The sequence below is a fragment of the Simochromis diagramma genome, unplaced genomic scaffold (genome assembly GCF_900408965.1).
Source record: "Simochromis diagramma unplaced genomic scaffold, fSimDia1.1 OVJJ01000176.1, whole genome shotgun sequence".
Classification (NCBI taxonomy): Eukaryota; Metazoa; Chordata; class Actinopteri; order Cichliformes; family Cichlidae; genus Simochromis; species Simochromis diagramma.
In genome coordinates, this window is record NW_024386892.1 from 3,604,514 (window position 1) to 3,627,610 (window position 23,097).

At 46.1% G+C, this 23,097-nt stretch overlaps 1 protein-coding gene and 2 non-coding genes across 10 annotated transcripts in view; all 3 read left to right on the plus strand.

Moving 5' to 3' along the window:
• The first annotated feature begins 153 nt into the window (after positions 1 to 153).
• Positions 154 to 227, plus strand: trnai-uau. Its single transcript has one exon. It is a non-coding gene; the product is annotated as a tRNA-Ile (tRNA).
• A 1,050-nt stretch (positions 228 to 1,277) lies between these two features.
• Positions 1,278 to 1,351, plus strand: trnat-agu. Its single transcript has one exon. It is a non-coding gene; the product is annotated as a tRNA-Thr (tRNA).
• A 12,949-nt stretch (positions 1,352 to 14,300) lies between these two features.
• rtn4a (reticulon 4a) overlaps positions 14,301 to 23,097 on the plus strand; it is a 31,650-nt gene continuing 22,853 nt past the window's right edge. The window contains exons 1-3 of one of the 8 annotated variants that reach the window (XM_040033972.1): positions 14,301 to 15,031; positions 19,876 to 19,914; positions 22,732 to 22,788. In XM_040033972.1, the coding sequence (XP_039889906.1) occupies positions 14,566 to 15,031; positions 19,876 to 19,914; positions 22,732 to 22,788 (562 nt within the window). In that variant the 5' untranslated portion in view covers positions 14,301 to 14,565. The remainder of the gene's footprint in view (positions 15,032 to 19,875; positions 19,915 to 22,731; positions 22,789 to 23,097) is intronic. The other 7 variants (XM_040033974.1, XM_040033976.1, XM_040033973.1 and 4 more) reach the window with 7 other exon arrangements.

Genomic DNA, 23,097 nt, shown 5'->3' on the forward strand with positions numbered 1-23,097 from the left:
GCGTCTTATTGGTCAGAAGGTTTTTCCTCCTAAGGAAAGCCGCTGTCATAACGAGCACTTTGATGTCATGTTCAAAATATCTGCGCATTTTCAACGTGTCCAACTTTACAGATGACTCCTGACTGATGACCAGCTGTCAGGCCAGCTGACTGCAGCGCTGTGGCTGAGCAGGTGAAAGCACCTGTCTTATAAACAGGAGGTCCTGGGTTCAAATCCCAGCAGTGCCGCTGTCAGCGTGTGGACCCCTTAAAACTGTACAGGTGTCCTTTGCTGGTTTTACCCCAGTTTAAATCGTGGATGCCTCACAACCTCCCACACTAACACAGAGATCAGAGTGTTGGTGTGTTTAGGTGGACCCCGTCTGACACAAGTCACCATAAAGCATCTGCACGTCTAAGGAAAGTGCTTCCTTTATTAGCTCCTTAGCAGAAGAGACAGGCCCTGCCAAGTAGTCACCGGGAGTGAGCTGGTACATACCTGAGCGCCCAGCCCCGGACACCAAGAACCACCAACGCACCGACCCCTGAGGGCATCAGTCACCGGCAGGGAGTGTGGTGAGGGGAGATAGGCCTCCACACTTTGGAGGGCCTGGGAGTTCCCAGAGAGGTGGAGTGTAAGACCCGACCTGACATATAGACACAGACACAAACATGCATTCCCACCCTCATGCACACATATACAAATACTCAGCACTCACCCAACGTAGGGATAGACATACATGGACACTGTACACACAATCACACTCCCCAAACAAACTCTATACCCCGGGTCCAGGTACCCTCGCCCCTGGAGGGGGAAACGGCACCTACACCCAGGAGATGTTACAGGTGGAGGCAAGCAGACCGCATCCTAGATCCCAATTGGACGGCCAACACCTCCTCCCAGCCCCCCCGCCCCGATGGCCAGCAGAGAACAGGGGTGTGTGAAGACCCCAAACCTCCCTCCTCTCGCTCATGTGTAGTGTTGCTGCGTGTTGTTCTAAGGTGCATTTAACTGATCAGTTTGCATTAATTCTAATGTTTCTGGCCAACATCAGCAGCCTTTACAGTTATCATTATGTTTTTTACCAAACACACAGGCTGAACTGAGATGTTGGATGGACGGCGGTTTAACCGTGACCGTGGCAGCGAGGTGGGAGGTGATCGCGGGCCGTTCACCTTTTCTTCGTTCCACACCCGGAGGCAAAGTCGTCTGAAACTGAAGAAGTCAGAAAACAGTTTGACCAGCTTTAAGGCCACACCTTCCTGCAGGCGGTCATGTGATCCACACGCATGCAAGGCGCTGTGGCTTAGATGGTTAAAGCGCCTGTCTAGTAAACAGGAGATCCTGGGTTCGAATCCCAGCAGTGCCTTGGTGCTGCGCTTTTTCCAAGTTTAAGCTAACGCAGAAAAGAAAGCAGCAGCAAGAGCCGATCGCAGTCGCCACTGTTAACAGAGCTGAGGACGTCTGTGGAGACGCTGTCACGGGTCCTCATAAGTGCCTCTATGCAAACAGACACACACTCAGGGGTCAGACAGAGGAGCCTTTGTGTCCAGTCGCAGTGAATGAAGCCTCACACAGAACAAACACACTCCCACCACTCTATAAACACAGCGAGCACTGTTTACCCAGCATCCTCTCTGTTCACTCTCCAAGCACCAAAGAAACAAGCCTCAGCACTGAGGCGCTGCTAGGATTCGAACCCTCATTAGACAGGCGCTTTAACCAGCTCAGCCACGGCACTGCACACATGCACACCTGGTCACAGGGATTTAATCCAGATTAGCCTAAAGTCAGCTGTGATTCGTGCGGATGAAAACACTCAGTTTACTCTGAAACTTCACTAAACCAGCTGAACTTTAAGCAGCTGACTATGAGACTGACCTCACAGCTCCATCCTGGACTGCATCACTCGGCCGTTTCTATCATTTCTCTTACATTTGCAGTTAAAAGGCTCCAACATTTATTGTACCCTGAGAGTCTGTGAGGACGGTCAGTTATTAATCTGAGCTTTAAGCTCTGTTTGTTTTCTTATTCATTCAGGAGAGCAGAAGGAGAGCAGAAGGAGAGCAGCGAGAGTCAACGGGAAGAAAAGAGGCGACACTGAGGCCTCGAATGTGCAGAGCAGAAATGAAACGAGGGGAAGACGAAGCTGAGGCTGAGGAGCAGAGAGACGAGGAAGAGATCCAAAGACTCGGTGCTGAGTCACGACAGCCTGGCTCGTGTCGCAGCACATCGATCTCCTGCAGTGTGTGTGTGTGTGTGTGTGTGTAATGCTGGTCCAGCATGACACAGCTTCTTTGACTTTCTATCGCCTTCTTGCAAGCGTCACCGTTCTCCCAGGTGTTAAAGGGCAGGTTCACACGACTCACAGGTCATGTGATCATTCCTCCTGACATCATCAGTTTTTTGACTAAAAAAATGTATTTCTTTTACTTTTAGTAGAAACTTTTAGTAGAAACTTCATGTCCCTACAGAGAGCTTTGCAAACCCAGCGTCAGACTGCAGAGGCCTCTGACTGCCACCTGATCCAGAAGCTGAGCCCACCTGACCTCGTGAGCTGAGATTTCTCTGTCCTGGCTGAGGTAACACACTCCTTTATTTTCTGCATCATCACCATACGAGTCATTAGAATCAGCTCTGAGGAGTGTCTGCTGCTGAAGTCTCAGACTGTTTGGTTTCATTTTCAGTAACATTTCTGAATCTTCTGCTCAGAAATGTGAAACTTAAGGATGCGTCAGGCTGATCTGGGTTCAGATAAGATGACTGCTGGGTAAAACTCACTGAGCTGCCTTTCCTCCCTCCTCTTCCTCGTTATAAGATTCTTACTGACTGTGGTGGATGTTTGGACAGTGAGTCTGTGGACGCCTCGCACATGTGACGGAGGATAAATCAAAGTCCTCCAGAGGAGCTCAGACAGACATTTCCATGATGCTGACGCCAAGCCCCGCCCACCTCGCAAATATCTTCCACCAGCTCTGCAAAATATTTCCAGCAACAACACCTTCAATCCATCAAAACACACACACACACACACAGACACACACAGACACACACAAAAACACACACTTAGTTTGTCTCCTCTCCAGTGACTCATGACTGAGCGTATTACACCAGCTGTGCGTGCGTGTGTGTGTGTGTGTGTGTGTGTGTGTGTGTGTGTGTGTGTGTGTGGTGTGTGTGTGTGTGTGTGTGGTGTGTGCGTGTGTGTGTGTGTGCGTGGGTGCGTGTGTGTGTGCGTGTGTGTGTGTGTGTGTGTGTGTGTGTGTGTGCGTGTGTGTGTGTGTGTGTGTGTGTGTGTGTGTGTGTGTGTGTGTGTGTGTGCGTGCGTGCGTGTGTGTGTGTGTGTATAAATAGAGAAAGCGTGGGGGATTACGCAGCATTTTTAACTTTGTGTACTCGTGTGTTGTGACCTTCAGACCCGTCACAGGTGCTGATTTGCAGTCTGACAGTTACACAACCACAGGCAGCAGCGCAGACTGCAAATCAACAATGATGACAAACTCATCCGTGTTTGATGTGTAGTAACGACGCTGGATTCATGATTCCTTGGCAGCTTTGTTTACTATGTCACTGAGCAAACAATACATGCAAGCAGCTTGACTCCCGGGGGGGGCGGGTCTAGACATTCCCTCGCTGCGTGCGTGCACAGTGTACTACTTTGAACAGGTATAGGAAATCCCCATTAATGAACAATACTAGTGAAATGTTCTACAGTCCCTCTGTGTTGACCCGGAGATGTCATGGTCCTGGAACTGAGCTTCCTTATTCTCTGATTTCATTTTGGTTCTTCTTCTTTTCTCAGGAGGCCTTTGAGCTCGGTCTTTGTTCTTGCACTTTTGCATTCTGGGTTTGATTTGATTTCCCTCGTGTTCATCTACAGTCCTCGTATTCAGTGTGTTCTCCTCCTGCTCTCCTGCATCATTATTTTATTTACTAAGTCACTTTACAGCAAATAAAAGACTCTCACAAATCCACGTTCAGCCTGCTGCACAGCATTTCCACAGGAGGGGTTGAGAAACGGTGCTTTCACCCTGCAGAGGCCAAGCAGGAGCAGCCGACAGCGGTCACATGGACATATTTCTCACTGGGATTAGCTGCTTGTTTTCAGTTTCTGGATTTTTTTCTTCCTGCTGGAGAGACGATCCACAGTAACTGTGACTTTATTAAAGCCGCACAGGAAGAAACCAGCAGCAGCTTCATCCTTCCCTCAGTGTGAGCAGCTGTCAGCTCTGTGAGGATCCTCAGGAAGACGTCTCCTCAGCTGAGGGCGGCTCTGCGGAGGCCCGTCCGTGACTGATGGTGTCCTGCTGTGTGGTGTCAGATCCAGGTGTGCTTTCACTCCACTGACAGTGTGTTTGCATCGTTGTCATGCTGGAACAGGAAGCTGCTGTCAGTCAGATGTTTCCAGATGTTCCTGCGTGGTGGATCAGACTCTGTGATTCATCAGTTTATCAAAGATCTCCAACAGCTCTGACTGAGCTGCAGCTGAAACCATGACAGAGCCTCCACCCAGCTTCACAGATGGCTGCAGACTGTTGGACCTCCTCCTCACCTCCTCGTACAAACTGACCATGATGTGGCTCCATCTCTCCATCACACCTGTTCCTCTCGTCTTCAGTTCTTGTGTCATTTTCAGACCTCAGCCTTTCCTCCTGTTTCCCTTCTCCGACACATTCATGAAAGACGTGACTTTCAGATATTGTTCATCTACAGGGAGTTTTTAGGTCTCACATTTCTTCTTCTTCTGTCCAGTTTCCTTAATATTTTAGGGACACGCTGCACAGCATGTTGAGATATGCCAAGTTTCAACTAACAGCTCTTTGGGAATCATCATCATCACATGTCAAACTGTGTCATCTTTGGCATTTTTCACAAATCCAATAAAGAAATGGAAACAGAGGATGTTCGTGTGAGAGGCTGCTGCTAACAGAGAGCCTAAAGACACCATCTATAACTGCTTCTTTGCTGAGTCGTCTCTCATTTATTGGCTCAACACTGGTTACTTGAGGTAGGAGTCTTTTTATGCTTTAATGATTCATAGGTCAGATTTAAGTGGCCTAATAAGCAAATAACACCCCTCTGATAGGTCAGGTACAAGGACTGGACCAAAGACTCTTTAGAAAGGTGGAGAACTTTGGCTCAAAAGCACTTTAACTTTATTCCGGCTCCTTGGGAGCAAAATCTAAAGAAACCAGTTGTGGCTTTGTCCCAGACCAGGATCTGTGCTGTACAGCTGATCAGTGGTTCAAACCTGAGGTTCAGCAGAAATCATGTCAGGTTTTTGACACAGAGTGTGAGCAGCTCATCGGGGTAAAAGGATTCAAAGTGACCTCAGTAAGTGCAGTCACTAGGTGCTGGGGTGTCTTTATAAAGCTTCCTGGACAGACGCTGCGGCCCTGAGAGGACGTGACAGTTCTGCCTGGTTCTGGACCTCGCTGATGTCTCTCAGGCTCTTCAGTAAGCCCTCAGTTTTCTCTGTGTCCTCCGCTCTCTGCGAGACGTTTGCCAAATGTTCCTCAAACACTCTGTAAACAGTCCACGCCGTTCTTAGGCAACCGCTGCTAATCAGAGCAGCTGCCATCATCCTCCTCATCATCATCGACTAAAGATAACTCTGTATGTCAGCAGCATGCAGCAACTGGGTCAACACTCACACTAATCCACCAGTTAGCACTGGTTTACCCTGGAAACAAAATAAAGCATGAAATAGTGATTTAATCACACGTTGCTTCAAGTGTCTGGTCACAGACACATCCTGGTTTCTATCACGTTGTCCACTGAATGCTGCTGTGCTAACTCTGTGTGTCAAACATGCTCACAGTGGAAACCACATCGCTGTATCGAAGCTTCATCACCTCACTGTTTTTAACCCAGCTGCAGTTCCTCTAACGTCCAGCAGGGGCTCCAGCAGTGAGTCAGTGCCATAGACTCCCATGTTAAAATCTGCGTGTTAAAAGCCTGATACAAAACCTGTTTTGGTCTCTAAAGATAATTTCCCCATCATGACACCTGCACAGGTGGAGGATGATTTTATAACTCACCTGTTTAAACTGGATCAAGGCTCAAAGCTTTATAGGATCAATCCAAATAACTGCTGATGGCCTTTGTGGCTCAGTGTCAGCACTTTGATCGGACTGTTCTCCATCTACACCTCTGCAGCCGTGTTAACAGGCCGCACAGGTTTGTGTTGGTGTTTGATGGAGGGTGTGACCATTAAACAGAGCTCCAGCAGAGACTGGTCACATGCGCAGTGATTCACCTGTTGGCGGTGACTCAGACTCCCAGTAAACCCCCAGTCAGCTGACGGCTGTTTCCATCCCAGTGCAAACAGTGGAAACCGTCTGCTGTGATGTGGAGGTCACAGAGGCAGTGACGGGGTTTCACTCGCCCACTCAGAGCTGAGGCTGGGGGTGGATTCATTTCTCTGCTCATTTTGATGGAACATCTGTCGTCTTGTCGTTGGGCTCTGGGAAACCAAAGACTTTTTATTGTTATGGTTACAACAAAACGTATTAACCGAGAAAATCGTCGGAACATTAACAAATCCTGACATTTCAGTAGTTTCAGATCTGACTCACACACTGCAGGTTGTGTGACTTTTGCGTAAGAAACTTTGCTTCTGAACATGACTGAACCTTAAATAATCCACCCCTGATTAGCAGGTAATCATTTCTGCTGTGTTTCAGTACCTGATGTGGAGAGTCATTGTATTTCAGCAGGTATAAAACTACTTTTTATTCGTTTTAATGCAGCTTAATAGGTTAAAAAATAACAGCTTTAAATACAGAGCGAAGAAACAAGTGGGTGATTGCAGGATGGCGGTGTCCATCTTTTATGTACAGTCTATGACTTGGACGATATAGAGGCTAGAGGAGACGAAGCGTTATCATGGCAGACACGGTACTTTAGCTGCAATTGGCTCGGGGAGGTTTTGCTCTTTTACTCTGTTGATACTCCGTCCTTACACTTCTGCGCCTCCTGCAGTTACTGTGGTGTTTCTGTGGTATCTGATGTAGCGTCTGAGGATCCTTCTCCTGGTTGTGTGCTGTTTTAACAGGGCTCTGTAAGAGCTCAGGCTGCTGCACAGAAGAGCTAAAATGTTTAGAGTGGATCTTTTCTGTTTTCCTCATTTCCTGTTTCATGTTCACAGTAATGAGCTCGGAGTGAGTTGTGATCACTGTGAGCCCAAACACACTCAGTTTATCACAGCTTTTTCTACTCTTGGATCTGAATGATGTCATAAAGAAGGGATATCCCTAAGATGGTCAGGGACAGAAGCTCCACCCACCTCTGGTTTAAAGTTGATTAAGGGGGAGGGGCTAAGACAGCTTGTTTCAGCTGGGATGAACTGAGGCTCAGTGTGAGATAAAGAAGGATTATTTTGGACTTTAAATCATGCAAATCTGCTGTAGCAGTAAAAATGAGCAGAACTTGCTGCACAAACCCTGTTTATCTTACCGTAGCATCATTACTGGAGTGCATGAGGTCCAGTCAGTGTATGACGCTTAACAACATGAGACACTGAGATCTTTACTGTGGTCCAGGTAGAGCTACACCTGTCCAGGTCAGGTGAAACTAAACTCTTAAAGCTGTTTTCTTATTTGAAAATTAAACTTTGTGATTATTTACATGAGGGTGGAGCCAGGGTGACCCGTGCCATCCCCGGCACGCCGCCCCTCCTTTAATGATCGTGACACTGAGCTTGGGTCAGGTTTCAGTTTCAGTGTTCAGACTGTGACGGTTCGTCTGCGTGGGTAAAATCCACTCGTGGATCTCTGAGTTTCACAGACGTTGGTTTTGGTTAACCCGTGAAGATTTATCTCCTTATGACTCGCATCACTATGATTTCATGTTCGTTCGTGCTCTCAGCAGTCACCTCAACTTTCTCTTTTCACGGCTGTTTCACTTCTTTATAACCAGAGACAATAACAGTTTATTGTCTTTACACTGAGGACGTGTTTCTGAGTCAAAGGCTTAAGCAGAACTAAAACTGAAGTTTAGTCATCAATCATTTAAATAAAGGAGATGATTCAGATCTTACTGAAGGGACAGTTCTGTAAATATGCAGCCTCCTCGGCTCCTCTCACATGTGATCACATGCTGGCCTGCTGTGCGTGTGAAGCAGCCATAAATGCTGTGACATATATATTCACATGTTATATATAGAGTCTGGCCTGTCATCAGCATGCTGTGTAACTGTATATGTGACCCTGTCAGGCCACCCTGGATGTCTCTGCATTCCTCCTAAAGCAGCGTTTCTTTGCACTGATGCCCATGTGTGAGTTAGCTCATAGATCATTTCCTCTTTATGTTTCTGCTTCACTGCATTCAGGAGGAAATATTTACATTTTGCTTTATTCTTTTAGAGATTAAATTCCTAAATAATTTGCATGTTAATATTTTGCTCCGACCCTGAACCACAACATCCTCATTAAAGTCAACTTGGGACCTTTGTCGGCGCTTGACTCTAAATAATCACACACAGCGCTGTCCTCTCCTTCCTCTGTGTCTGATGCTCGGATTAAATGTGGCCACAGTTCCTGATGATGAAACATGAGAGGTGCAGGAGGACAGAGCACCACCTCTCCTCATCCATGTATAACAACGCCTAGAAGTGATCACAGAATTTTAAATGGCAGTAAAAATATAAAATTAAAGAGTAGTATAAGGAGTTACTGCGTGTGGTATGACAGATGTCCTGTAATCAGTTCAGTTTTATTTATATAGCCCCAAATCACAACACCAGGCGCTTTATATTGTACAATATATCCTATAATAATAATGGATGCAGAGAAGGCATCTGTCCTTGGTGATAGAGAAGGTGGTCAGGATTATGCCTGATGGATAACAGTTTGCTCCGTCACCTCCTCCCTCCCACAGCCTCAGCAGTACCCAGCTTGTAGCCAGGCAGAGTCAGCCTTCCTGATCACAAACTCAGGTTAGGGAGCAGAGCCTGCTCGACCCCCTCTGGTTCAGCCTGTTGTACTGTACGCCACACCTGTCTTCCAGTAACACTGACACAGATGCGTCTCCTGAGGACCATCTGCACCGCCCTGCGCACTGTCAGCTACACGCTCTGGTCAGTGGGCGCCACACGACTCAGCTGAGAGCGCTCGTGGACTGTTGAGTCCCAGGACGCCTCGGCCTTCACCTGGAACACATCCAAAGGAAGTGACTCGAGATTTCCTTCCATCTGCATCTGGGAGTTTTGATGATCTCTACAACAGGAAGAAGAAACCTGAGGGAAAAGTCATTTTACAGCCTCCTCGTAGTGTTTAACAATATGGAGGTCAAAGAAGTCGTCTTCATCTTCCCCACTGAGCAGTGCCTCCAGTCCTCCGGCCAGCGGGGCCGACAGACTGGACTGGAGGGAAAACACACACGGACGCGCACACACAGCCAGGAGCTTCAACAACATCCCACTGAGATCCAGAAACAGGACAGGAGGGTCCATGCCAGGTACAGGGACCCTGTGGAGAAAGACTGATTAAAGAGCCAGAGCTTCATTAAAGGGCATGAAAGCTTCCTGCACTCATCCTCACTCTGAAGAGATGCTGATGTAGACACAAAGCTGCTTCTCAGCAACACAATCACAAAAACAACCAGAGGTGGGGATTTAAACACACTGGGATCAATCTGAACAACAAGCAGATGGAAGTAAAGCTTGGTGGACCGGAGCACAAGTATGGTGACCTCAACTAATGTCAAAAACACATTTTCATTTCTATTTATTGTGGAATTGAGCAGCCATGAACAGGAAAGACTGAGATAATGCTCAAAGTAATCATATAATGGAACAGCCCTGATAGCTGACAGGGTCAAAATACAGGTCAGCGGGTTAGGAATCCAGCTGTGTGCCTTCCACTCTTGGAGCTCTGCTTTTTGTGACCATCATGTCTGACATGGGTAACATGTCCAAGTGTGCCGTCACTGTACAAACCACATCCTGCTCTGCAGGAGGCATCGTACGAATGTTTCTCTGGAGGAGCAAAGCCCTGCTGGGCATTATCGTATTCCAGTATTCATCACAGTGTTCTAACTGGTATTTCTCTCTCAGTGGTGGAAATATCCCGGCTAAAGAATGAGTGTATAAAGAGGTCAAGTTGTGCCTGCAGTCTTATAGATGTGGGTCAGTACTCAAGCTCTCGAGGTTACTTTGCTGTTAAGCTGTTGATGCAGTCACTATAATTTGTGTGTGAAAGAAAAATTATTTAAAAGCAATCATGAGCCAAAACAGCAGAACTGAAATGATGCCATTTACTGCTTAAGAAAGTTGTAGCTGGGTTGTTGTGAGTAGGTGAGGCTAGGAAGTAGGATGACTTTACAAGCTGTCGTTGCTTTTGTCACCAGTTGTTTTATCTAATTGTCAACATTTTAATTGATGCCCAATGGCGCTGAATTGCTGTGATCTGTTTCTGTGGGTCGGATCTTGTTGTTCACACTATTATTGTTCTTTTAAAAGCCAAAGGATGACTGGAAGGATGTGTGCATGAAAACACACACACACACACACACACACACACACACACACACACACACACACACACACACACACACACACACAGAGCTTGGAGAGAGTAGAGAAAAGGAAAGCTCAAACCCACAGACCATGGTGGGAGGAGCCAAACATAAAAGCAGCATGATCCTAGACCATAATAATAAAACGCACCACAACAGCTCAGTGAACTATTTGGTAAATGGCCTGTATTTGTATAGCGCTTTACTTTATTTGTTGAATAAAGTCTTAAATCGCAGGTGCTGAAAAGTACAGTCATCTGCTCACAAGCTATTGTATTTCTTTGTGTGGGTTATTTCTTCATCAGATGCACAGATCAGATAAAAAGGCCAGAGGATGGTCAGTATGATAAGGAAGTTTGGAAGTGATATCTCTGAAATGACAAAATGAGATCCCGCTGCAGTTGAAACAGGTCAGGCTGCAAACACAAGAGATCCATCAGAGATAGTGAAAACATTACAAGTGTCCAAAACAACGGTCACATCTAAAGAAGCGACGGAGCTGAATGCCTTAAATGATCTGTGAAAACAACTGTGGACAGTGAGAAGAGGATTCTGTCAAGAACATCTGCTTACAGCTTTGTCCACACTGACAACAAGACTTCCAAACTTTGGATGACATTTGGTAACGTCTCTGAGATCAATGAGAAGGCAGGGTTACCCTGGTAACGGGAGCCTGGGGTGTTGGCTTTATTTTATACTCATTTTAGTTTCCTGTGAGCAAATATAAGCTTTTATATTTCTGTGTGATTCTTTAACATGACAACACTGGAGACAGAAATGTGTACCTAGACTGAGCCTTTGTTTGAATCCTTTGAAACATCAGCGCTGTAACATGAAAGCACAGTGAAAAAACGTATTATCACACCAAAAAAACCAACAACACTGAAACGGACGTGTGCAGCAACTGGGAGAGTGCTCAACGTGCTCTGGGATCAGTGGAAATACAGAGAATAGCTCCCAAAATGATCACCTCCATCCTAAAAAGCTAACAAAAGCCAAACAGGAGCTCCGTGTCATCACAGAGACGTTTAGATGTTCAAACTTAGCATTCTTGAAAGCAAAACAAAAATCTGCTATTTACTTTCTCTTAAATGAACGTATACTTTGATTCTTAAATGAAAATGCATTGGCCCTCGTATATAATATAATATGCAATGTTTCTTACAAATACTGTTAAATGAATAATTCCTCACTGTTGTTCATTCTTCTATTAATGTAAAAATGCTCATGAATATAAACATTTCTTCTAAGGTCGTTTTCAACAGTTGTTCCTGAGTTAGCAGCTGGAGCTTTTGATAACCAGCGAGGCACCAGAAGCCTTTCAAACTTTGAAACCAGCGGGTGCTGCCCCTCGGCAGGCTTCCAGAAAATGGCTGAATAGTAAAAGAGAGGCGGGTTTTAAGGGACAGGAGCTAAACTTGTTTTTGATAAACTGAACATCTGCAGGCTGTCAGTACAACATGAATAGGGATTGTTTTTGGACTCTAAATCATATAAAGCAGGTCTGTTGCTGGAATAATCAGACGTGCAGAAACATGACTTGATCCTGGAGTATAACAATAGGGACAAACGCATGTCTGCAGAAGATCTTCATTTAAAAATGAATCGTATCATAAAAACATGTCACCTGAGAGTCACCAGGAAGAGATGGAAGGAAACTGTGACATCTTTCCGGGTTGGATGTCCGGGGGAAGTTTGGAAGTGTTGCTCTTTGTTAATTCCAGCGGCTAATTTAATTAATTTTTGTCGGGGGCGTGTACTCATGGGTGCAAAATGGTCCAAAAATACTCCAGAGTGTTTATTGAGAGCAGCGATCAGGTGACCCGGAGGTCCATTTTCTCATAGACTCTCATAGACAATCAGACATGTTTTTATAGCAGAGGAGTCGCCCCCTGCTGGTCAGATTTAAGACACGTCAGCTCTGGGTTCAGATTTCAGTCCAGATTAAAATCATAAAGATCCAAGAGCAGAAAAAACTGTAAAACGAGTGTTTAGAGCAGACTGAAGGAATTTCCTGTTGCCTTGCTTTGCTTTTTACGAATATCCACAGTTATTACAAGAGATCTATATGACTGGAAATAAGTATAAAAAAACACTACAGGTCCACTTTAACTGTCATCTGCAGTTAGAAACACGTGGATATCTGAATGACATTTCCTGGCTGACCTGAAAGCAGCATTTTTGCCTCTGACAGGATTGTGAAATCCTCTGATTAGTCATCTCTGATATGTAGCCTCCATTTTAAATAAGGCACCATGTGCTCTGTGCTGCACTGGAAATTTACCAACGCATTTCCTCTTTATTTGACTCTGTACTTCTGCTTTGCTGGATTTCAGAAGGATACATTGTTTTACACTCTGTAAGACATTTATTCACTCTGTACTTTGCATGCTAGTATTTTTAGCACCCTCAGTCCAGTTTGCATCATTGCTATGTCATCTCACCACTTTCCAATATATAATAAAACCCACAATATCATTTACCATAAAAGCATATAAAACCTGGTGCACAGTTGTACATTAACATACATCAGCATGATCAGACTTTAAATATTTTTTCTTAACTTTATATTATATAATGTTTACTTTTAGTGCACTTAAAAGTTAAGCTGTAAAAGTGAATGGGCTGTTAATGTAAATGACCTAAGATTAGTTAGCTGATAGCTTACCACTCCACTCTCTCATCCACTGAGGATCAGCCATGGCCCAAAATACTATGATTTTGGCATATTTAGCTATAGCGGCTATAGAAGCTTCGTTATTCCTCTATCCTTAACTTGTACTTATCACTATGGTCACTAATGTAGCATTTAAGTGATTTCTCTTGTTTATGCTGTATTTTAGTAGGTTGGTCTATGAGCACAGGCATTATTAGACCAACGTTTGTAATCATGAGGTCACTTTATGCACAGTAATGTCTGTGAGTCAAACGCTGAGGTTGCAGACTCCTCTGGACACTCAGTTTATCACACTTTTTTCTACTCTTGAATCTGGATGTGTCATTGTGGGCACCCAATTAGAAAAAAGCTTTCTTAAAATGGGAGGTGCTAAATCTGCTGTTTCAGACAGAGGATGAACTGGGTGCACAGTATCAGATAAAGGATGATTTTGATCTGTAAATCATGCAAAGCTACTCTAGTAGAGAAATGGAGCTGGAAATAAGTCCACTTTAGATATGATTTCCTAACCTAACCTTCCTTTAGGAGAGCAGTGTTTATCCGGTGGTCAGCCTCTACAGCAGGGGTGTCAAACTCAAATACACAGTGGGCCAAAATTCAAAACTGGAACAATGTTGCGGGCTAACATTAATATTTATTGAAAAAAAATCTTTCTCCAGATATAAGAATCAATCTTTTCTTATTGACTCAAACAAGTTTTGCTGAAAAACTGAATATGGAACAAGCAAGGCTTAATACTAAACGATATATATATAGATATTAGCTGTATAATACCAGTAGGCCAGCTCTAGTAGTAATTTGGTATGGCTTCGCGGGCCAAATGTAATTACACTGCGGGCCAAATGTGGCCCACGGGCCAGAGTTTGACACCTATGCTCTACAGGATCAGTGATTTCAAACAGGATCACGTGACTTGAATAGTTCAGTAAGGCGACTAGTTTGAGCTCCTCGCCCTCAGAGTTCACACCATCATAGTTATAAACATGTAAGTCATGTCAGGACAGGAGCAATCAACTTTCTGCTTTTTAGCACTTTTGTGGCGGCGTCCCATCACGCCCCTCCCACCTTCGGTGCTCTCTGATTGGTCACAGCTTGTGTCACTCTGGGCTTAAGCCGTAGTTAATTGGTCGTTGGTGTTTCCCCTTCTCCCCCTCTCAACGGCCATCTGGGGACTCGGGTCCGACTCTGTGGTGACTGTCCTGCGGTGAGCTGCTCCAACTTTGTCCGGGGTCAGAGGCAGAATACAGGCGGGGACTTCACGGTGCGGTTTCACGGCTCTTCCTGGTGGACGTGTGCAACAGGAGGTGACTGACTGAGCGGACATTTACCGGAGCTGAAACTTTTTTCCAACCTCAGGAGACCGTTTGGAGGAGGGAAAATCAAGAAAAATGGCAGACAGCGAGGAGCATCAAGTTTCTTCCACCACTCCTATGTTCAACGACGAGGTGCACCATTACCAGGCCGAACCGGACCACTACCTCGTGGATGACGACATTGTGGACCTCGTTGGCGGGGCTAAGGACGCTTTGGAGCGGCACCGAGCTGAAGATAGTGTTCCTGACGACTTCACGCAAACTTCCCTCCCTGATCTAAAGGAGACGGAGACGATAACGTTACCGGAGCCAGTCCTCAAACCGGCAGTCCCAGACTCCACCAGCCCCGCTTCTGCCCACGAGGAGCCTGAAGTGGCCGCTCCCAAAGCCGAGCCGGCGAGTACAAAGATCGCACCGGAGCCAGAACCTGCCCCCGAGAGCGACGCCCTCCCAGTGGCCGAACCCCGAGAAGCAGCGCCATCCCCCGCAGAGGCAGCAGAGCGATCTGCGGTGACAGCGCAACCAGCGGCTCCCGCGTCGTGTGAGTATCACTGATGGATAAACGGCAGGACAGGGTTATTCGAGAGTGGAGGGACACCTTTAAGGTCTATTTTTAAAGCCTTTTACCTAAAACTCGGTGAAATGCACCTGGATATTTTTTTTCATTTTTACCGGTTTTCTGTGCACCTGAATGGGGTTAGCATCGCATCCCGAAAACGACCTGCAGATAAAAATAGGCGGGGTAGAGTGCTGCCTTTTCTCCCTTGGACACGTTTAACGCCTGGTCTCAGTTATGTTGTGTTAGATTGTGCTAGATTTGTGTGGATTTCTCCAGGGTGTTGTTCGCTAAGTGCTTAGCCTCTTAGCCGCCTAGCGATGCTACCCCAGAGGGGAGCGAAAGGTGCTTCATCACTGAGCCTGGGTGCTGTTTGCGCTAAATGGATGGGAGGTAGACTCCTGGAGTCACGGAGCGTGTTTTCTTTTAAAAACGAGACAGTTGCGGTGGGTTTTTTTTGCGCACACTTGCGTTTTTTTATGCTAGCAGGCTAGCCCGGTTTTTTTGCTGTGTTGTGGTGATGCGGCCCACCTGTTCGGACAAACAGGCGGCAGGAAGCAGGCTGTGAGCCGATGAGGTGGCAGGATTGCACCATTTATCCTCCAGTTATCCACCAGAGGCAGCCTGCTTCCTGTAACTAACGGCACTGGGGTGTTTTTGGAAACATTTCCCGGAATAAACGCGGTTTGTTCCACCGTTATCGGAGCCGTTATTGTTATTAAACCGGGCATCTGTTCTCCGCTCGCTGCGTGTCCGCGCATGCTAACGGTAGTTGCATCCTGGTTCCATTATCGGACACACCCTTTATTCCTTCTCCCCCCCAACAAATTAAAGCTGAAGCGTCAAAGAAATGCTGTCAGATATGTTTGACATGAATTTTCCTTCAGACATGAGTTAAGAAAATGAGGCAGACAAATTAAATTGTGTGTTTTCTCTATTGTGTTGCGTGAGGTGGACTCCAGGCGCTCTCCCATTGTAATGCTTTATTTTATAAACCTGTAATATCGGAGTCAGAATCACAGCTAACACAAACCCGTATGAGATTGGTTCTTTGGATCTGTTTGCTCTGATTAAAGCGGCGGCAGGATAGACATGGTCGCGTCCGATAATGGAAGCATGCGCGGTTAGCAGGGAGATTAGTCACAACAAAGGAATCCGCTGTGCGTCCACTCCCTGTCGGCTTCCACACCGCTACCAGAATAACCCCAATCAGCCTTTCATGATTTATTTTCCTACCCCGGCTACCCACACCCTCACCCACCCCCACAATCTCCACCCAAAAACCAACACCCCAGATCCCAGAGAAAAAGAATCAGCTCCAGAGGCCTCCAGATCGGCTCTGCCGCTGGCTGCTGGGGCTCGGTCCTGCTCCCGTGGCGTTTTGTGTCATGTCTGGACTGCGTAGACTTTCAGGAAGTGCTCCATTTCAGCTGCTGCCGCTGCTGTTTTTGTTTATCTGGTGGAGTAAATGTGGCTTTAGGCAGGTAAACAGGCCTGAGCTGGAGCAGCAGCAGGCAGGGTGGGGCTGCTTGGCGAGGCCACAGACGGAGGTGGAAAAACCGCCTGTTACAGCAAGCAGCAAGCAGCCAGCAGCCAGAACAAAAGAGACGGAGCGAGAAAGAAATTCACCCATGTCTGAATCGATTCCATCACTGCCAGCTCCATCACACACACATTAACCTCCCGAGAGACCTGAGGCGAAAATATGTCACCGTTAAACACGATTTCCTCGGCACACAGAAACCAGGCCACGCTAAGGAGGTGACCTGAGAGTAGGAGGGAGAGGAAATGTGAATTCTTCTTTAATTTTGGGCAATTTGAGATTAAATTAAGCTTTTAAATGCGTCCTTTGTTGCATTTTAGCCCGTTCTTGCCTTTCTCTTTGTTTCTGGTCCACAGTGCCCTCTTGTTTGATGCTCCTGTGTTTATTGCACGATTATAAAGTAATGAACAGCCTCGCCTCTTTTAATTACTGCGCTCAGAGCAGGCATTACATGATGAGGTGTTATTAATGTGCCCATGAAGGCCTCCAGATTTCTCTGCCTCCAGCAGCCACGACTGTTTTAAAAACCACTTTTTAATATTTGAAACGCTTCAGTAAAAACAATTGTGTCTGATCACAGGAAGCTGCTTCCACTTTATTCTGGCAGATGTATTATGACTTCAGCGCGTGCTGGAATAATCCACCTTTGTTGGAGGTTTCTGTGTGTTTATTACTGAACACACACACAAAAGGCAGCTGGATAAAATCCCTCTTTAGATCCAGTGAGATCAGAATCAGCTGAAGTGCTTCTTCAAAGCAGATTTTAAGGAACTCGAGGGTTTCTAACAGATCTGCCACACAGGACAGTGTGCAGGAGTGGAACAGTCCCGTCCCGCCTCCCTTGTATCCCTCGGGTGGTCGTCACCTCTTTAGAGCTGGGCCCGATCCAATCAGTGCTCTGGACAAAGACCCAGGGGTCCAAATCTAAGTGGTCAAATACAACAGCGTCGCTCTTCCTGCCCGAGCCGGTCGCCTCTCCTAAACTCTGCTCTTCCAACTTATCTGAGAATATTCGGTAAATAACAAACTTTAAAAAAAAGAAAAGAAACGCCCAAACTAAGAAAGGAGGGACTAAAGGCCGTGCAGCAGTCAGGTCATAGTTTAAATGTCTGAGGACAGAAGCAGGGTGTGTTTTCATGTAGTGAAGAAAACACGCCGTCTCTTTGGGAAGTTCAGCTGCTTCCTTCTGATGTTTGCTGCCCGTCTGCGTCGATGAGGCGAGTCGGCTCATTTTTAGTGTTTTTGTACCTCAGAGCCAACAAACGATCCTTCATTTTCTACGATACCAACGTTCTGCTGCTAGAGCTTTTAAAACAGCACATTTCTGATCACATGTAGAGATGTACGTGCAGCGCGAGCTGACCACGGGAGCATGCGTCATGACGAGTTACCTTTTTAAAAATGTTTGTTTTTGCTTTGAGATAAAAACGGGCAGAAATGTTGGAGCTCGATGTTTGTCATGTTGTTTGTCAGAAGAGATGAAGGCGCTGCTGCCTCCCTCCTCGCTCTCGCACAGATTCAGGTCGTCACCTTGAAAAAGGTGTTTGCGGTGAGTTTTCGTCCTTCTGCGGCGCGGTGACGGACAGGCCGTGTAATCGTTTGGGGCTCGCCGTCGGCCTACATCTCATTGTTTTGGGGTCACCTACATCCGTCAGTGTCTGTTTGTGAGGAGCTGCTGGTGTGGTCAGAGTGATGGTGACGCATACGTGTGGTTAAGTGCGACTCCACCCGGCACAGCGGCCACGCCCGCTCTGTTTGTATTTTACTCAGTCAGCAGCAGCTCTGAGTTCTCGTGGCGACGAGCTCGTGTTAATCTGATTTAATCCCGCCTCTTATCGCTGCGATAAGCTCAGAGCTTGTAGAGCTGTGCGGTGAAAGGTGATACCTGCCCGCGATGAACGGATTCATCAGACGAGGCAGAAAACTGTGTCATCTGTTTGTTTTCAAACTAAAGAAGCTCTGATCCGGACTTCAGCTTTCACGTGTTCGGCTGCTGCAGACGCAAAAGTGTTTTAAAGTTGGCTGGACTGCAGACCTCTCACATCAGAGATGGAGCTCTGTCATAGGCAGACGTCTAACAGAGCACATGTCAGAATAATGCAGCCTTCTGACAGTGGCTGACTTCAGCAGTGGTAGCAGCAGGTTGGGAAACGTGTGGACTTCCTTGAAAAGGCAGAACAGACTTTGTAGAAAAGACTTCCAACTGTTTGGAAGGGGATCATCTTTCAGGGGATTCTGGGAAAAGAATAAATCTGACCTTTTTCCTTTCCCAGCAGGTACCAGAAGTGCTAGTTAGAATTCTTGGCTAACCTGGCACCAGCCAGCAGCACCTCTCCCTTTGTGACAGGAAGTTGCAAGACGGGTGGAAAATAAATCTGAAATAAGAAGCCCACGTTTCAGAGACAAAACTGCTGAAGAACGAGATGAGTGGTAGAATGGAGAATATCTAACCTGGTCCATCAGACGAGACTTACTCTGGACTGGTTTCTAACTCTGATGTCAGATGGATGACGGCGAGTGAATCGAGGAAGTGGAAGAACAGATCCATGAAAATCTGCACGCTTCCATCCGTCCTGTTTAAATTTGGGTTTATTTGGCCTTAGACGTCCCAGCCAGGCAGACGCCGGGGCTCAGAGGAAGGTCAGCGGAGGTTACGGGCGGGTTTGATCTGGTTTAGCTGGAGGCCAGTTTCCCTCTCAGCCTGAGCCCCGTCTCTGGGGACTGGGTCAGATTAAACATAGCAGTGTCACATGAGTCCACACAGGTCCTGGTTTGTGTCACAGAGGTTGCGTGGGTTCAGTGTGTGGACGGACTGCGGTGGTGTCTCGGGGTTTCCTCCTCTTTAAACGCGCTGCTGCGGTTGGACGAGCGCACGTTTAAGAAGGCGGAGTTTTGTGTTTAGCTCGAGCGGCGAGGAGAGACGCTTGGAGCACATTCCTCAGTCGTAAAGTGTCGGGGTTAAAGGTTCGATTCCTGCAGCAGGCCGAGGCGTCGCTGCTGCTGGTTATGATTGGTAATGCTCACACCTGCGTATTATTAATGTCGCTGTTACACTTTAGGGCTTCGGGGCTGTTAGGTGGATGTAAAATGTGTAAATGCAGAGATAAGTAGACATATATGAGCAGTGGAGGAGCGTCAGCTGAGTCTGGGAGTCTGCTGAGAGCCATCGAAACCTAACGTAACTCCATGTTGTGCTTTGTTACCTTCATATTAAAATCCACAGGTTAGAGTTCAGATTTAGTCGACTGTGACTTCATGTTAAATGTCCTGTTCGGTTCCATCGCAGGTCTTCTCCATCGCTGGAAGGCAAACCTCGACAGCAGAGGTAACAGATAAAACGGAGCTTTGTAATCAGCTCAGCTTCACTTTGTAATCAAAATCAATTCATTAATAAATCTGATAATCAGCTTATGATTTAATCAGATTATTCACCGAGTCCTGATTCTTGATTTTCATCTGTAATAATCACAAAATGATGAAAGTTTCCTGTCGGTGTTTTTGATTTTGGCCTTGAGCTCAGAGGACGTTAGAGATAAAGATGGTTTCTGGGCCTTCATGAAACTTCACTGATGAAGAGCAACGTCATTCCAGCCTGTACACAGTTCAGACTTCTGTCTTTTAATAATCGAATTTTATAAAAGTCTGAATGAAAACTTTCTTTTTAATCTCTCTATGAATCATTTCTTTGTTGGCTAATGAAGACGTTGAGTTAAAGATGGAGGCCTGTGTGGAGCCGGCTAATCAATCCGATTTTAATTTCATTATGATCGTGGCTTCCTACAGTTACGAGAGGAAGATGATGATGAGTGTTTCCTCTGAACGCTCTCAGCTTGTCTCGTGTTCAGTCAGTCGTTCTCGCTCCATCCTAAAAACACAAACTCGTGGTGGACACAGCCACGGTCACTCTGGTGGGACCATCATTTATAAAATGAACTTCATGTTTGATTCAACGCGACCACAAAGTGTTTGCTGAGCTCCGAGATCAGCTGAGCACAAGTTTCACCTTCAGTGAGTCGGAGCTGCGTGCTGCTCAGAGGAATGCAGCTCAAAGATGCTTAATCACTGGCTCACCTGCAGACGTCCGTCCTTTGTAAACAGTCTCTGTAGGGTAGGTAAGAGATCCATGTAGGTTTGGACGTTAATTATTTAGCAGCTCCTGCTGTCCTCAGCCGGTTGCTATCCAGAGCTGCAGAGTATCTGCTGCCTGTGTTTGAGCTGCCCTCTGCTCATCGGGCGACACCAACCAGTCTGTAAATATATTAGCACATACGTCCCAATCTGGACACAGGGGTGTTGTCTGTGTTTGTATTTTGGGTGTTAACAGACCTGTTTTTCTTATGTCCACTTCTATGTAGACGACTCAGTTTTATGTGCTTGCGTTCTGAGAGTTTGCCTTTTAATGGTTTTTGGCCCTTTTTAGCTCAAAATCTCTGATTTCTTCACTTATTCCAGGCATTTCTCTTGTTTTCTTTCACTTGTGTTGCTCGTTTTTCTGAGTGCGGCGGTGTAACTGTCAGTCAAAGATTAGTCTGCTTCTCACGTCGCCTCTAATTTCTATACACAGATGTAGAAAAGCCAAAATCAGCCAAAACATCTTTCTCAGTTTGTCCTTTAAAGTTTTAAAGACCAGTCGGCTCAGCGCAGGAGCTCGAGCTGTATGTCTGTATATTTACTTGATCGTGTGCAACAGTTGCATTAACGTCGACGTCTGCTTCCCTTCAGCCGGCTGTTCTTAATCTCAGTGAGAACTGGACTTGGATAAAATGGTGCATTAACCGCTGCACGACTGCAGGAGCAGTCTGTGTGTTCGTGCTGCTGTGGAGGATTTTGTCGGAGCACTTTCCCTGTTTTTGTCCCATCACATGTAGGCAGTCATCTGTTTGGGGGAAACAGCATTAAGCTCATTAGCAGGAAGAAGCAGACGTTTTCAGCACGTCCTTAATGTCATTCGGCTTCATTTGGTTTAATCGGCCGATTGCTGTTGGCTCGAGCTTTCTGACTTGCACAACAGTCAAGTTTCCTGTCTGTGTGCTGATGTTGTGTAACCAGACGAGTTTTGAAAACATCTGTCATATTTGACATTTTTAGAGTATTTTTGGATGGTTAGTCGGCGTGTTGCTGAAACCTCTGGGTCGCCCTCGTGTTGCGTCTCCTGTGAAAGCTGGGAAAACCTCCTCACGTCTCTTCATAGCAAATCCTCCGATGCTTTACTGCCTGTCACCATTTCTCTGACCTTTTCTTTGTCATCTGCTATCAGTTAAAGACACGTCCGGCCTTTAACGCGTGTTTACGTAACTCGGAGAGCTTGTTCAGGCAGCACACGGTGCTCACGTCCAGGCTTCCTCTTTAACCACACAAACAGTAACAAACATGTTTGATTCATGTTGTCAGTGCGGTGAATTTTATGCTCTTTTATATTCATAAAACTTCTGTCACGTTGCTGTTTGGTGAAATCATTACAGCACGAGCAAAGATTGCAATTTATAGAAAGTGAGATGATCGAATTATTGTAGAACAAAGTCTAATTCTGAAGCCATCAACGCTCCTTCACCTCATAAATGCTCTGAATTAACATCATCAACACCTGAGAGCTGAACAGCTGATCATTTTATTGGCGCTAAAAGAATTTGAATCATTTTAACTGTTTGTTTGGTTTTTGGGAACAGCAGAGACATTGATGGTGAAGCTGTGATGAAGGCTTCTTGTACCTGGAGAGGGTGTAAACTGCTAACGTGGTGCCCAGTAAGCTAAAACAGCTCCTGGCCTCCTGCAGCAGGGACTGAGTGTGAACCACAGCCTGCAGGTCTGATGAGGGGGTGAAGGCGTGGTATTGATGGCATGTCCGATTGCACAGAGGCTGTTAAACGCTGTAAGCTGTGTGAACTTCTATGCACAGCTGCTCCTTTTTGAATAAAAGCATTAGGTGAAGAAGCCCCCTGTGGGCGTCCACGTTTCTCTCTTTAACGCTCAGGAGCTGTGATTAAGATTTTATCCCGTCACTTGAGGCGTAGAGACCCATTTTTGGCTTTAGAAATCTCCTCTTCAGTTTGTATTGGCGATGATATCTCTCTCTGTTCTCGGTCTTTTCCCTCTGAGCTTGCATAAACTCACTTTCTGCTGCTTTCTCTCGTTTCTTCCACAGATGTACCTTCTTCTTCTTCTAAAGCTCAGCCTCATCCTCTGATGCAATTCCCTACAGGCAAGTCCTCTCTGCTCGTCTCTTTCCCCGTCTCGGTCATTTCTTTTCCTCTTCAGTTCTTTATTCTTCACTCTTTGTTTTAAAATAACTCATCGCATGGAAGAAGCTGTAGGTTTTTTACGTCATGTGAGCATTTACATGGGATGCTTGCCGTGGGTTTGTTAAATCTGACTTTGCCTGTGTTTGTGTTGCATTGTGATTCACATGTGACTGTTGTAGAGTAGACTGACCTGAACTTGTACGAGTAGTTTGTAGGCGAATAATGATTCTCCTCAGGTTTGTGCATTTGTTAAATTATATTTTGAGAAC